General features: G+C 48.9%; 1 protein-coding gene across 2 annotated transcripts; it reads right to left on the reverse strand.

Annotated features, from left to right (window-relative positions):
* Positions 1-8,602: 8,602 nt before the first annotated feature.
* rpusd1 (RNA pseudouridine synthase domain containing 1) lies at positions 8,603-14,567 on the reverse strand. 2 transcript variants are annotated; one of them, XM_042341094.1, is made up of 6 exons: positions 14,531-14,567; positions 12,458-12,666; positions 11,784-11,907; positions 10,758-10,860; positions 9,796-9,897; positions 8,603-9,437 (listed from the first exon to the last, which is right to left on the reverse strand). In XM_042341094.1, exons 2-6 carry the CDS (start codon positions 12,637-12,639, stop codon positions 9,058-9,060), a joined length of 891 nt encoding a protein of 296 aa, XP_042197028.1. In that variant the 5' UTR covers positions 12,640-12,666; positions 14,531-14,567; the 3' UTR covers positions 8,603-9,057. The 2 variants fall into 2 exon arrangements, with proteins under 2 accessions (XP_042197028.1, XP_007904338.2); XM_007906147.2 differs by lacking the exon at positions 14,531-14,567 and adding an exon at positions 13,775-13,898.
* Positions 14,568-14,795: the final 228 nt, after the last annotated feature.

Here is a 14,795-nt window from a genome sequence, read left to right on the forward strand (position 1 = left end):
GCTGTGATGGGAGGTTTAATGATCAAGCAATGTATAATGTACACTTTCCTTCACCTGGGTGTGGTTACTCTACGTCAGCTCAGTGTCTGGACAATGAGATTGCTAACATTGCACAAAGAGAGAGACCTGCAATTTCATCCACAAAACGCACAGTCACTTCACTTTACAATATATTCTGCGAACCGTTTTGAGACGGCTTGAAGACGTGATAGGGCGCGATATCGAATGCAAATGCAAGGACCGTAGATCTCTCTTAGGATGTCAGTTTTTATTCGGTTCTCTTCCTCCTCACCCCTATCAACCCGAAACTGTTGTTATTTCAAAAAATACCACCACAAACCTGTGCTCTTAAACGAGTGCTTTAGAAGCACTATTTTATATTTTATATTAAGGATAAATAGTAAATGAATAAATAAAACAGCTTTAGAAATATTTGACAAGATAAATACAACAGTAAACCAGTAGAACAGTCATATCAGTTGGGACCATATATTTAATAAGACTTATGCAAAGTACAAGTTATGTCAAACTTACAGAGTTATAAACTCTTAAACGGAACTTGGACAGATGTATGATTTAGGCGGTTATATAATTTATACAGATTAGGTCTATGTGAGTTTTACTGTAATAATCCGTGCATTTGGTATAGGGCCTTGTCATCTCAAAGAGTTTTTTCTTGAAAGTGTAGTGACTGTGTGTTTGTAAGCATACGCAGCAGCCAGTTGCATACGCAGAGCACTATCCAGTCTTGAAGTGAACGACAGATTTTGTTGGGGGACTAAAACACAATATGAATTAATGTGGTTGTTTCTCCCGTACTATATTGAATTGACAAAAAGATGAAATCCCATTTGAGGAAAATAAACCTGGAAACTTATAACTGAACGAACTGCCTTCACAACCAGACTTGTTATCAGAACCAGCTCTTCACAACTCCGCCCTTGCCCCCTCTCTCCCTTCTTTCAGATTCCCTCTTCGGCCGTGCTTACGGTCACCTCCTCACTCCCCCCAGCTCGGAGTCAGGCTCCGCCAAGTGTTAAGTGCTCCGAGACGCTGCCCCATGTGAAGGGCGCTATATAAATCCAAGTTGTTGTTGTTTAATCTTTACATTTGATCGTCATTGATCATTTGATGTTTGATCATTAAATGTATCAGGAAAATCACAGCGAATAGAGCAAAGGAGTGGAAGATTCTGGCAAAAGGAGTAGCCGAAAGTGATGTGGCCCATGACGAGATGGGTTCAGAACAAAACCTATGTTTGTATTGTATTGAATGTCACAAAAAACCCCACAAATCTCTGAGGAGGCTGGAAAGGCTGGATGGAGGTTAGGTAACCAAATAACAAAGAGAGAGAGAGAGAGGGAGAAGAAATATCTTATTAAAAAAAAGGTGACTGCCACTGAATGGAGTGAGACATCTCGTCTTACATGTTTCTTTATACATATCTTCTAGTACTTTGGTTCCTTAATGTTGGCATTCAATGCAAGTGTAAAACCATTATCATTCACTGTAGGTGGATCCCAAACAAACCTAATATCGCAGCCCAAGTGGAAGAATGTTTTAAAGAGTTTGATGTTCTCTTATGTTTACGATCAGTGTTCTCGAATCAATTCCTTTGTGTCAGTGCTGGTGCTATGCTATCACTGCCTTGTTGGAGGTGCTGTGCTTTGGTTGGGAAGCCAGAAGTAAAGTCCCGAGTCAGAAATCCCCTCATCGTTAAACTGTACCCCATCCTTGGGGTTCAGCAATAAGGAATTCAAACCACACAGGATAAATCAACAACAACCTCAAAATTACATGTGTATAGCGCCTTTCACATCGGGAGGACGTCTCAAGGTGCTGGACAGACAGAGTTTCGGACCTGAGCTGAGGGTCAGGGTGGGGGAGAGTGGAGGGCAGGGGAGAAAGCAGGGAGATCAAAAGCACGGTCGAAGAGGAGAGTGTTGAGGTAGGTCTTGAAGGTGGCGAGGGAGCGGGAGGCAGAGGGACTGTGGGATGGAGTTCCAGAGGGTGGGGCAGAGTGGCAGAAGGCCCGCCCGCCAATAGTGGGGAGAGCGAGGCAGGGACGTGAAGCAGACCGAGCGGAGGGGGCGTACAGGATGGTAGGGAGTTAGGAGGTCGCAGAGGTCGGGGGAGCAAGACCATGGAGGGCTTTGAAGGTGAGGACCAGGATCTTGAACTGTATCCTCTATGTGATGGCTTTGAAGGTGAGGACCAGGATCGTCCTCACATGGACCCCGACCCCGACAGTATGGTGATTCTGTCAGCGCCTGAAGTGAGGAGGTGCTGACGGGAGCCAATCAGGAGAGCCTCGATCTTGTTGATGTTCAACTGAAGAAAACCAGTGGAGTTGGGTGAGGATGGGGGTGATAGGGTCACGGAGCCTGGTTCGGGAGAGGACACAGGCTGCAGAGTTCTGGATGATCTGCAGCCTGTGGAGGGAGGAATTGGGGAGGACGACAAGCAGTGAGTTTGCTTAGTTGAATCTCGAAGTAATGAAGGCGGCTTGTGATGTGAGCCAGTGTCGGAGCAGGCGATGTTGCAGAGGTGGGGGAAGGCAGAGCTGGTCATGGCGAGATGTGGGGTAGAAAGGATAGTTGAAGTTGAACAAGACCACAAGGTTCCGGACTGGCTTAGGAAGGTGGAGTGTGCGACCATGGACAGTGATACCGCCAGTGCCTGAGGTGAGGAGGTGCTGACAGAAGCCAATCAGGATCCTCGGTCTTATTGATGTTCAACGGAAGAAAGTTCGCTCTCATCCAGGACTTGACATCTGACAGACATTCTGTCAGGACAGCAGTGGGTCCTGGAGTCGAGGGTGGAGGCAGAGAGAGAGTTGGGTGTCATTCGCATACATGTGGAAGTTGACCCCATGTCTGCAGATGATGTCACCAAGGGGGAGCATTTAGATGTTGAAGAGGAGGGGACCAAGGACAGAGCCCTGAGGAACACCACACAAGATGGTCCGGGGGCTAGAGGAGAAGCTGTTTGAGGAGATGAAGTGCAGGTAGTGTGAGAGGTATGATCTGAACCAATCAAGGGCAGCGCCGTGGAGGTTGAGGTGAGAAGAGAGGCAGTGGATGAGGATAGAGTGGTTGACGGTGTCGAAGGCAGCAGAGAGATCAAGGAGGACGAGGAGGCAGAGGGAGCCCTGGTCGCAGATGGACAGAATGTAATTTGTCACTTTGACCAGCGCTGTTTCTGTGCTGTGGGAGGCACGGAAACCCGATTGGAGGGGTTCGAGAAGTGAGTGGTGGGAGAGGAAGGAGCGAAGCTGAGAAGCAACAACTCGTTCCAGGACCTGGGAGAGGAAGGGGAGGTTGGAGATGGGGCGGTAGTTAGCGAGTAGAGAAGAGTCCAGGGAGAGGTTTTTAAGGATAGGAATGATGACAGCAGTCTTTAAAGAAGTGGGAATAGTACCAGAGGACAGGGAGGGGATAACAATGTCAGTGAGTAGAGGGGCAAGGAGGTGGAGCTGGGAGGTAAGGAGGGTGGGGGGGGATGGGTAGGGATGGGATCCAGGGAGGAGGTGCTGTGTTTCATACAGGCCAAGAAGTGGAGTAATGATAGTGCATTGTTAAGTGATGCCTCATAAAATGCAGTCACACCACTGTACAGTCAAATCCCATAATACACTTTGAGACGTCTCAACAATGTGATCAGGCGCATTATCAAAATGGAAGGATTATAATGATAAGTGACGTTTCTCATGACCTTTAGACAAAATATTTAATCTTTGTGTTTAAATCTATATACACACACACAGGATCTGCCCCAGCATTGTTGAGCAAGCTTTCAGCCAGATTTCCCCGCACTCACACCATGCCTCTCGACTTACCTGCTGAACACCTCCTCTCTGTCCTTCTCCCTCTCTCCACGTTCAAAAGCCACTTTAAGACCTGCCCAACTCTGCGTTATATAATTGTTAGTTGTCGCTCTTGTATATAGACTTTTACATAAACATTGACCACTGTTGTAGTAATAATAATAATAATCGTGAAATTTGATATAGCACTTTTCACGTCTTCTCGACGTCTCAAAGCGCTTCACAGAGTATGCTGTAAAGTGAATTGACTGTATATTTGTGGGCGAACACGGCAGCCAATTGCGCACAGCAGCGTCCCCACAAACAGTCGTGGATTGAAAATGAACAATTTATTATTGTTTTGTTTTGGAGGGATTATTATTAGGCTCTGTGTGGAGTAAGGAAACTTGCCCAAGGTTTGGCCCTCTGCCTGGAATTGAACCCGTCTGTCTCGCTTGCAAAGTGAGTGCTCTGACCACTGAGCTACAGGACAAGTGTAAAAACCTTGAGGGTGGCTGTTGATCTCAATACACTGCAATATTACGGTCACGTTTGGTGTCTTTAGCCTCAAGTTTTTCCTGCATAGGAAATGCAACATGCAATATCGCACAAACCGTGAGCAACCAACTTTATTGGGTTGGGTGGGGTGGTGAGGCCAGGATACTGGGAGACAGAAAAACTTCCTTCTCTTTTCGAATAGCGCCACAGGAGATCTTTAACGTCCGCCTGTACAGGCAAATGGGGCTGCGGATAAGCTGTTAAAGCTGAGGGAACTGTAGTTTAACATCTTATCTGGATGACGGTACCTCTGACTATGTCCAGCAGCGCTCCACCAGCACTGCGCTACACGGGGTGGGGGGCAGCCCAGCCTATGAAGCGAGGGGCACACTCATAACCTTCTGAACCGGAGACAAGCCAGCGCCAACACCCCACATTCATGTTAAGGTATTGCGTTACTCAGCTTCTGGGAAATTTCATGACTCCCAGTGAAAGGGTTAACAGACAGCAAGTAGCAAAACCAGCTCAACAGGGTTAATGAGATTGAGTGGTATTGAAATACAGGTAGTAGGGTGGAGACAAATATGTTTACCTTCTCAACTATCATTGTTTTGTAAAGAAAGCAAGAAATTGCACTCATAATAACCTTCACATTTGACATAGCACGTGATCGATGAGACATGTCAGAGGCCTTCACACGATATACTGTAAAGTGGCGGAATGGCTCTGTATTTTGTGGGCAACACTAATTGTGATGTTTCATTAAAATTGTTTCACTCAGTTGAGATGCTGGAGACATAGAATTCCATTGAGTAAAGTGAATCAACTGATTATTATTATTACCACAGGGCGCTAAACCAAATGCAAGGATTATTATTTACTGTAACAAAAACACCTGCAGGGTATTTAATTCAAACTCTTTGAGAACTAATGAGAGTTAAGCCTATTAATTTTAATTAAGTTAAACTTAGCTGACCACTATTCAACAAGTGTCACCTGGTTATAATACATCAATTGCGCAAGGTCGCTTGAAGTAAAGTCATGTTGAAGGAATGTGGAATCCTGTAGCTCAGTGGTTAGAGCACTCGCCTAGATGAACGCGGCAGCCAATTTGCGCCCAGCGACGTGCCACTAAACAGCTGCAAGACAGCAACTGGGATTGAGAAAACAATATGATTTTGCGCAACACACAAAACTCGTGAGACGAGCAGTTCAGTTGAATTGTCTCTGTTTGCCCTGCACATCATAGCGGTCACTACCTCTACATAATCACATATTGCAGGTGTCATCAACAGATTTCTCACCTAGCTAAGCCAGTTTGTGTTATTTCAGGCACAACCCAGTAAATCACCACCAAAGGATAAATTCTTACTTTCTATTGTTAAAACAAATGCGTTCCACCCCAACTTCCCAACAGCACAAGAAGGGCGAGTCTGATTGAGGAACTTGTATTCAAATCCCTCCATTCCTCTGCACCCCCCAACTTCTCTGACCTCTCTCCTCAAAACAGCACCCGTTGCCTTCATTCCACCGGGTCTGGCCTCCTCCTTGACCCCCGAGTCCTCTGCTCCACCCTCAGCGGCCGTGCCTTCACCCACTATGCCCCGAGGCTCTGGAACTCCCTTCCTCACCCCCTTCGCCTCGTCCCCTCTCTTCCTATTTTCAGGTCTCTGCTGAAGACCTTTCTTTTTGACCACACCTTTGGCCACCTTCCCCCCACCCCCGCCGGATCCATTACTTTGAAGCACTCTGAGACACCGTCCAGTGTGGAGGGCGCTATATAAATCCACGTTGTTGTTGAACTTGGAGGCACAAGTTCTTTCCAACTGTACTAAACGCCACTCACTCGCCAATAATACCTATTGGGCCCACTGCTATCTACAGTCACCAGGCAAACACAAACTGAGTGTATTAATTGGCATTGATCTGTAATAATCCCAGCCAAAAAAAAAAATTTGATCACTCAACCCCACGACTGTTTACGGGACACTGCTGTGCGCAATCGCCCACAAAATAGTCAATTAATTTTACAGTATATCCTGTGAAGCACTTTGAGACATCTCGAAGACGGATAAGGCGCTGTATCAAATGCAAGGATTATTATTATGATGATAATAGCTGTCTAGGTTTCTTGTTTATATTCCAAGATCTCAAATGCAATAAATCTTTTTAAATGTATAAACCTCAGAAGACAATAAAGATAAGGATTAGTTTTATTATTAAAAAGCAAGATATGGAGTGGGATTGAGAGAGAGAGAGAGAGTAGGTGGTGGAAGGGTAGGTTAGGAACCCAGTGGGCTCAGTCACTGAGATGATGCTCACTCTGTCTCATTAACTGGTTAATAAGAAACTATTTCCACTGGTGGGTGGGTCGGAAACCCGAGGACAATGATTTAAAATAGTTGTGAAAAGAAACAGAGGAGCGGTGAGGAGAAATGTTTTCACATAGCGAGTTGTTCGGATCTGGAATGCATTGGCTGAAAGGCTGGTGGAAGCCGATTCAATAACAACTTTTAAGAGAGAAGTAGATCATAGAATCATAGAATTATACAGCACAGAAGGAGGCCATTCAGCCCATCATGTCTGTGACGGCTCTTTGAAAAGAGCTTCCAAATCAATCCCACTCCCCCGCTCTCTCCCCATAGCCCTGCAAACCTGTCCTCCCCAAATAATTATCTACGCTCTTAGAAGTTGTTATTGAATTGGCTTTCACTGCTCTTTCAGACAATGCATTCCAGATCCCACCAACTCGCTGTGTGAAGAATTTCTCCTCCCCTCTGTTTCTTTTAACAACTATTTTAAATCGGTGTCCTCGGGTTACCGACCCACCCGCCAATACTTTCTCCTTGTTCACTCTATCGAATCCCCTCATCATTTTGAAAACTTCTATTAAGTCGCCTCTTAACCTTCTCTGCTCCAAAGAGAATAATCCCGGCTTCTCTCGCCTCTCCTGATCACTGAAGTCCCTCATTCCTGGTACCATCCTGGTCAATCTCCTTTGCACCCTCACCAATGCCTTGACAGGGCTATGGGGAGAGAGTGGGGGGAGTGGAATTGAATTGGATAGCTCTTTTCAAAGAGCCGGCACAGACAGACACAATGGGCCGAATGGCCTCCTTCTGTGCTGTATAATTCTATGATTTCATAATTCTCCTTTATGAGCAGGGACATGATAAACTGGGAGAGGGTTTGATGTCTAGAATTCTCTGTCTCGAGTCGAGAGGAAACTTTGCACAGATCCGGCGGCTGCCCTCTCGATAGGGACGTCACTGATCCTTCCGGCTGCACAAGCTGGTGGCCAGTAGCTGATGGGCCACATTCTGAGAGGATGACACTACCTTCTACTTTATCTATGACAAGCTGGGTGTGGTGACATTTCTGTAGCAAAAGAGTAAGTAAACATCTATTGGTGAAAATGTCTATCCTCAAAGGAATCTCCACACTGCCTGTGCTTGTCTCCCCCTCGCTCTCCCCACACTACGGTCTGCTCACCCCCTCCGCTTGGCTAACCCGGGGGCTTTGTGTGTCTCTTATCTTATCTCCATCACCATCAGTGGCTGAGCATTTATTTCCGTAACCTCTGCCTCTCTGCCTTGCCCCTCCCTATTGCGTTCCAACCCTTTCATGGCAAAGGGCTCCAAGATGTTATCTTATATAAAGGGCGTTTACATAAAGGCAAATTGTTTTCCCTCACTGACAACAGCAGCAACAGGATGTCAGCCTGGGACAGTGGTTGCCCTCTCACCTCTGGGGTAGAAGGCTGTGGATTCAAGGCCCATGTTGGAATCACACAGTCTAAGCCGACTCTCCAGCGCTGGGAGTGTGCTGCATTGTCAGAGGTGCTGTCCTTCAGATGACATGTTAAACCGAGGTCCCGTCTCCTGTTCAGGCGGACGTTAAAGATCCCGTGGCGCTAATTCGGGCCAACAATTCCCCCAAATAAAATTGGTCACTCGCTCGGTGGCTGTCCGTGGGATATTGCTCGGCGCAAAATACACAGAATCTGCTTGAAAATTAAAAGTGAATAATTTATTGGAAAACCAACACAGTCACAACATTCACTGCCACTACACAAGGATCACTCTCACCCACCACAGCAATGGATGATCATTCATCATTTCACAGATTCTCGCCGTGAGAAAAAGGTACATGCTGGGGGCTGGGCTGGCACAGACTGTCCCCTGGCTGATGTTTCCAGGGATCCAGGACACTACCCACCATGACGGCTGCTATATAAATGCAAGTTGTTGAATTGTTGTTGTCCCGTGATGTGCGCGTGTGTGTGTGTGTGCAGGGGGGGGGGGGGGGTGGAAATCGCATTCCTGCCTTTTAAGAATGTTTTTAAAGCAATGTTTCCATTAAAAACTCTGTCCCTCCACCACGTTCATTCCTATTCAAGAATAATGGTGACCACCAGAGCGTGTATGTGTTTTAGTCAGTGTGTGCGAGAGAGCGCAGTGTACATGTGTGTACACGTGTGGTCAGGGGAGGGAGGAAAAGAGAGAGGAGAGAGAATTGCTCTGTGGACATTGACCATTGATATCTCAGTTGCCGGGCACTGTGATGTGCTGAAGCTGCTGCCGGGTCCGACACAAAGTTATGTCTCTGGGCTCCGGCCTCCAGGCGTCACCTCATGACGCAGTTACGTAGACAAAATGCTTTCTGAGCTGGGAGGGAGGGAGGAAGGGGTGGGGTGTGGGGAGGGAAATAAATAGATCACTGAACTTGGGTCTTTAGACCCGGGCTCAGTGATGTTAGCTCACCGCCCATTCGTTTAACCACTCCACGCACATCTCCCTCTGTTCCTCAGTCTCTTCACTCGGTTGAGCAGGACCCTGGCTCGGGGGGGCTGGGGAGCCGGAGGTGACGGCCCTCAAAGACCTGGCTCTCAGCCCCTCGATAATCAGGGCGAGGCTGTTCACACTCTGCCTTGGCTCCCACTTGCTGTCGATGGCGGGCGTGAAGGGGTCTGAGGCGGTCACCTCGATGGGCTGCCCCTCGATGGGGATCTGGAGGTAGTAGGCGTGAAGCATCATCCGGTACGGCTCACTGTCGGTCTTGAAGCTGTAGGTGAAATCGCCCACTATGGGGTGTCCCAGTGAGCTGCAGTGCACCCTCAGCTGGTGTGTGCGGCCTGAGGAAATCACAGGGAGATCACAATCACACTGAGCCCTGGGGTGGGGGGGCAGAGTGGGCGGGGGGGAGGGAGGGAGAGGTGGAGAGAGGTTCTGCTGCAGGTAAACATCCACAGCCTGTGTTCTCTCCCCGCACTAGGCTCTGAGCACATGGTACATCACATTTCGGAGGAGACATTAAACCGAGGTCCCGTCTGCCTGTTCAGGTGGACGTTAAAGATCCTGTGGCGCTGTTTGTAAAAAGTCGGGATTTCACTCTCTCTCTCTCTCTCTCTCTCTCTCTGTGTCCTGAGGTGCCTTTCGGGTACTAGGTTTCCGTTTCAGACACAAAGTGAAGACACAGCGACTGTCACTTACCTGTTAAAGGCTGCAGCAGTACTTTAGTGACTGGGTCTCCACTGTACAAGCCTCTTTGCAGAACAATCAGCTCAGTCTGAGATGGTTTGGGATTTTGACAACCTTTGAGGAAATGTACAAAGGAAACCTGTTTAGTGTCCGTTTCCCTCTCTTCACCTGAGCGAGGTATTGGAGGAGGATCGGTAGCAACAACAACAACAACAAATGACATTTACACAGCGCCTTTCATGTCGGGAGGACATCCCAAGGTGCTGGGGGTTGGGATCAGGAGGGGTGGAGGGCGGGGGGGTGACCGAAGATGCAGTCAAAGAGGAGGGTCTTGAGATGGGCCTTGAAGGAGGCAAGGGAGGGGGCGAGGAGAAGGGAATGAGGGATGAAATTGACAGCAGGTCAATTTCAAGTCAATCCTCTCCAATCACGTGCCAGATGAGGCAAGTGATTAACTAACAAGATAACGTTTGAGCATTTACCTCCCGAATGGGCATCCAAAAGGGTCTGTAACTCCACAGTTAGTGTCATCAAACAGCATCCACCTTTACAGACCATAAGTGTACAGAGTGTCTAGAGTTACAGAGACTCCAGATTTCACATCGTCCAAAACTGGGCAACTTGTTGAATTAGTTCCGAAGTCGCTTTTCTTTAGCTCTTAAAAAATATAACGTTACAGAAAAACAGCTTGGAAATTTCGGCAGCTTTTACGGACTTGCCAAATTCTGGACTGGACGCTCCGGAACCCCATATAAACAGAGTTAATCTGGATGGAGGTGGAATTTAAGTGCCTCTGGGACGCTAACCTGCATGAGGGGCACTATATAAATGCAAGTTGTTGCTGCTGTTGTCTAATTTCTCTCTCTCCACCCACCCCCACAGCACGGCAGGTTTGCCTCACTCCCGATTGTTCAGGGTGGAGGAGGTTCTGTGGTGGAAAGTGCAGTGAGTAGCCGTGGCTATTGACTGGTTACCCTGGGTTCCTTCCGTGCACATCATGTGGGTCAACCCTTCCGTGGTGTTTTTACCAATCGCGCAGTTGATAGTGACTTTATCCACCGAGACGTGACCTCGGACCTGCAGGGAACGAGGAGATGACAACATAAGAATTTGCTCGGCCAAAGAAGACCAATGTCCATCCAGTTTCGCCTTCCACCGTCCCCAGCAGTCGTTTGACATGTCGTGTCCCAAACGATACACTGTCCCCCCCCAGGTATTATTTTCTAGCGGAAATCGATCAAATTTATTCTTGAGATAATATTAGAATGAAGGTCTGTCACTTTTGAACATTCCCCTCCCTCTCCCTACCACATTGGTTGCCCCAACAAGGCACTAGACAGCAGGGCTGCATCCACTGGACCAACAGAAAGCAAGGCCAGGCAGAACAACCCCAATGGTGAATAATTGACAATTATTTCCTTTGAAGGGGGTTTGAGACGCTTTTGTGTGAAGTCGTGTAAAACTTCGAAAGAATGTGGGGCGATGCCCCTGGAATTGTCTATTATCTGTTGAATGCAGTACCCCCAATCAATGCAACCTGTTGGCTCAGAAGTTTAATCATAGTAATATCATAATAATCCCTTCATTTCATTATAGTGCCTTATCACATCATCGAGACGTCTCAAAGTGCTTCACAGAATATACTGTAAAGTGAATTGACTGTATATATTTTGTGGGTGAAACTCGGCAGCCAATTGTGCACAACAGCGTCCCACACAAACAGGCGGGGGTTGAAGTGAACAATTTTTCATTTTTGAGGGATTATTACCCACGGAAAGCGATCCGCCAATCGACTAATAACTAGTTTCCTACTTACTGCTCCGTAAACAGAGTATGTGTGTGTGGAGTAAGGAAACTTGCCTAAGGTTTTGCCCTGCCCAGGAATCAGACCCTGGTCCTCTCACTTGTGAGGTGAGTGCTCTAACCACTATGCTATTGGACTAAGGGGTGGGGTGGGGGAAGGTACAGAAGATGGCGAAGGGAAAGAGATTGTGATTTACCACAGCCAGGTAAGCCTTGGTCACCAGACGATCCTTGAAGCACGCATAGGCCTTGGCAGCAGCTGCTTTGCTGAAGGCCACACACAGCGCCCCACTGGTGGAGAAGTCCAGCTGGTGACAGAACCTGCCCAGGAAGACAAGCAGAAGCATCGAGATCAATAGAGCTGGAGAATCACATTGAATGTTACAGCGTGGAGACAGGCCATTCAGTTCCATCTAGTCCGTGCCACTGTTCATAGTCCACACGAGCTTTCTCAGCCTCCTAATCCCCTCCTTACCTCTACCTCCCTACCTCTCTCTATTCTCTTCCCATCATGTACTCATCACGTTTCCTCTTAAATACAGTACATTGATGCAAAGCATCTGATCTGACAGAACTGTTATGGTGCACATTAAAACTGAGAGGACATTTGCAGGGCTATGGGGAGAGAGTGGGGGTGTGGGGTTGATCAGGGCTATGGGGAGAGAGCGGGGGAGTGGGGTTGATCAGGGCTATGGGGAGAGAGCGGGGGTGTAGGGTTGATCAGGGCTATGGGGAGAGTGCGGGGGAGTGGGGTTGAATTGGAAGCTCTTTTCACAGACACGATGGGCTGAATGGCCTCCTTCAGTGCTGTATAATTCTATGAACATCATTTACAGCTCACCCACCCACAATGCACAGGCCATTTGCTCACCTAAAACCGTAGTAAGTGTCGGGGTCTGCCAGCTCTGGGAACTGGTGCTTCAGTTGACCCTGGACAGTCAGCTGTTCGTACCACATCTTACTGTCAATGCGGATGTCCCAGTGCTTGTTGAGCACCAGGAAGTCAGCACTCTGGTACAGGATGGACAGTTTGTCGATGCTGGGGGGCTCCATTTCACTGCGACACTTGGGACTCGGGGTCTAAAGGAAAGGCAGGAAAGAAACCCTGTGTTTAAGACCGAGATACACGGACTGTGGGGTAACCAAACAATATTACACGACTCTGCTCTGGAAACATAAGCAGAGGGGCTCGGTTTCATTCAAGCACAGACAACAGTATAATGTTCCGATGCAGATTATCCGGATGATATCAAGAGGCCCTTACCGCTGGAGTCAGGAGAAAAGCCAAGCAATTTCTCAACACAGTTGTAATACAGTGATAATAAACAATAACAACAATCATAATACTTGCATTTATACAGCGCCCTTCACGTGGGATAGCGTCCCGGAGTGCTTGCGCCTTATCTCATCTTTGAGACGTCTCAAACCAGTCTCCCGGCAGCATCGCAACCGTGCGTCCTTTGTTGGCCCTGACTGGACTGCGGAACTGAAGTAACATTATATTTCAAAGCTATATATATATATATATACATCAATAAATAAATAATGCAGAAGTCCTCCCAGTGCTGAGAGAGAAATAGCTTGCCTGGAGCTAATTACTAGACTTTATTGTTGAAATAATTCACTAATCCGGCTGTTTAAAAGTTGTCATTACACCTTTTGACTCTTTGGGAAGTCAGTATTTACTCCGAGCTCTCGGGTCTCGATTCTCTTTGCTTCACATTAGAAAACAGATAGCGAGCATTGAACCCCCTGACCTCAGTGTCGAGCACCAATGTCACCCCATCGAGGTGTGATACGCACCAGGCAGTGAGCTGCAAGACTGCCATCTCACAGCTCTGACAGGTATCTCTCTACCGTCCTCTCATCAAAGCAATAAGCGTTTTTTTTAAAAAAACTAAGTCTAGTGCCCTGGGCTCGAGCAGCCGTCCCGGCAACTCAATTCAGTCGTCAATTACCCTCTGGGTAACAATGAACCCCCACCCCTCCCACTGGTTTGTCTCTGCTGAAATGGCCCCATTGCAATTCTAAACCTTTCGCCCACAAAATATACAGTCACTACACTTTACAGTAGATCCCGTGAAGCGCTTTGAGGCGTCTCAACGACGTGTGATAAGGCATCGTGTCACATGTGAGGATTATTATTATCATTATTGCTATTATTATTATTAATATCACGATTATAAACCTGTCCGTGTCCTCCTGTGTTCTTTGGGGATTTTTTTTACTTTAGCCGTTGAAACATTACACACCTCTCTCTACAAAGTCCCCCCACCCTTCCCTCTCTCTCTGTCTCTCTCTCTGTCTCTGTCCCCCTCTCTCTGTCCCTCTCTCTCTGTCTCTCTCTCTGTCTCTGTCCCCCTCTCTCTGTCCCTTTCTCTCTGTCTGTCCCTCTCTCTCTGTCTCTCTCTCTGTCCCTCTCTGTCTCTGTCCCCCCCTCTCTCCCTCTCTGACCCTCTCAGGACAGTCTTGCTCTGAAGCCAGTAAACAACAGCCCCCCCCACAGCCCCTGCCCCCCCCCACAGCCCCTGCCCCCCCCCACAGCCCCTGCCCCCCCCACAGCCCCTGCCCCCCCCCCCACAGCCCCTGCCCCCCCCCCACACAGTCCCTGCCCCCCCCCACACCCCCTGCCCCCCCCCCACAGCCCCTGCCCCCCCCCCCCACAGCCCCTGCCCCCCCCCCCACAGTCCCTGCCCCCCCCCCACAGCCCCTGCCCCCCCCACAGCCCCTGCCCCCCCCACAGCCCCTGCCCCCCCCCCACAGCCCCTGCCCCCCCCCACAGCCCTGCCCCCCCCCCACAGCCCTGCCCCCCCCCCCCACAGCCCCTGCCCCCCCCCCCCACAGCCCCTGCCCCCCCCCCCAGGGCCGGTGTTGGGGTGATGGCGGACCCCCCCCCAGGGCCGGTGTTGGGGTGATGGCGGACCCCCTCCTGACCCCCACTGACCCCCCACAGCTGCTGACAGTTCCGGGTGTCCAGTGTGTGTGTGAGTGACTGACGCCGCCGTTGACCAATCACAGAGCCGCTGTGTCAATGGGGGGTTCCCCCGAGGGGCGGGGCCTTCCTTCCGGTGACGTCACCCACAGCCGGAAGGAATTCCCCCAAAGAGTTTCGCGCGAAATTCAGACAGGAAGAGAAACACACACAGACCCCCACACACACACCCTCACACACACACACAGAGACACACAGACCCCCACAGAGAGAGACA

This window comes from Callorhinchus milii, unplaced genomic scaffold (genome assembly GCF_018977255.1).
Source record: "Callorhinchus milii isolate IMCB2004 unplaced genomic scaffold, IMCB_Cmil_1.0 Scaffold16, whole genome shotgun sequence".
In the NCBI taxonomy this organism is placed as follows: Eukaryota; Metazoa; Chordata; class Chondrichthyes; order Chimaeriformes; family Callorhinchidae; genus Callorhinchus; species Callorhinchus milii.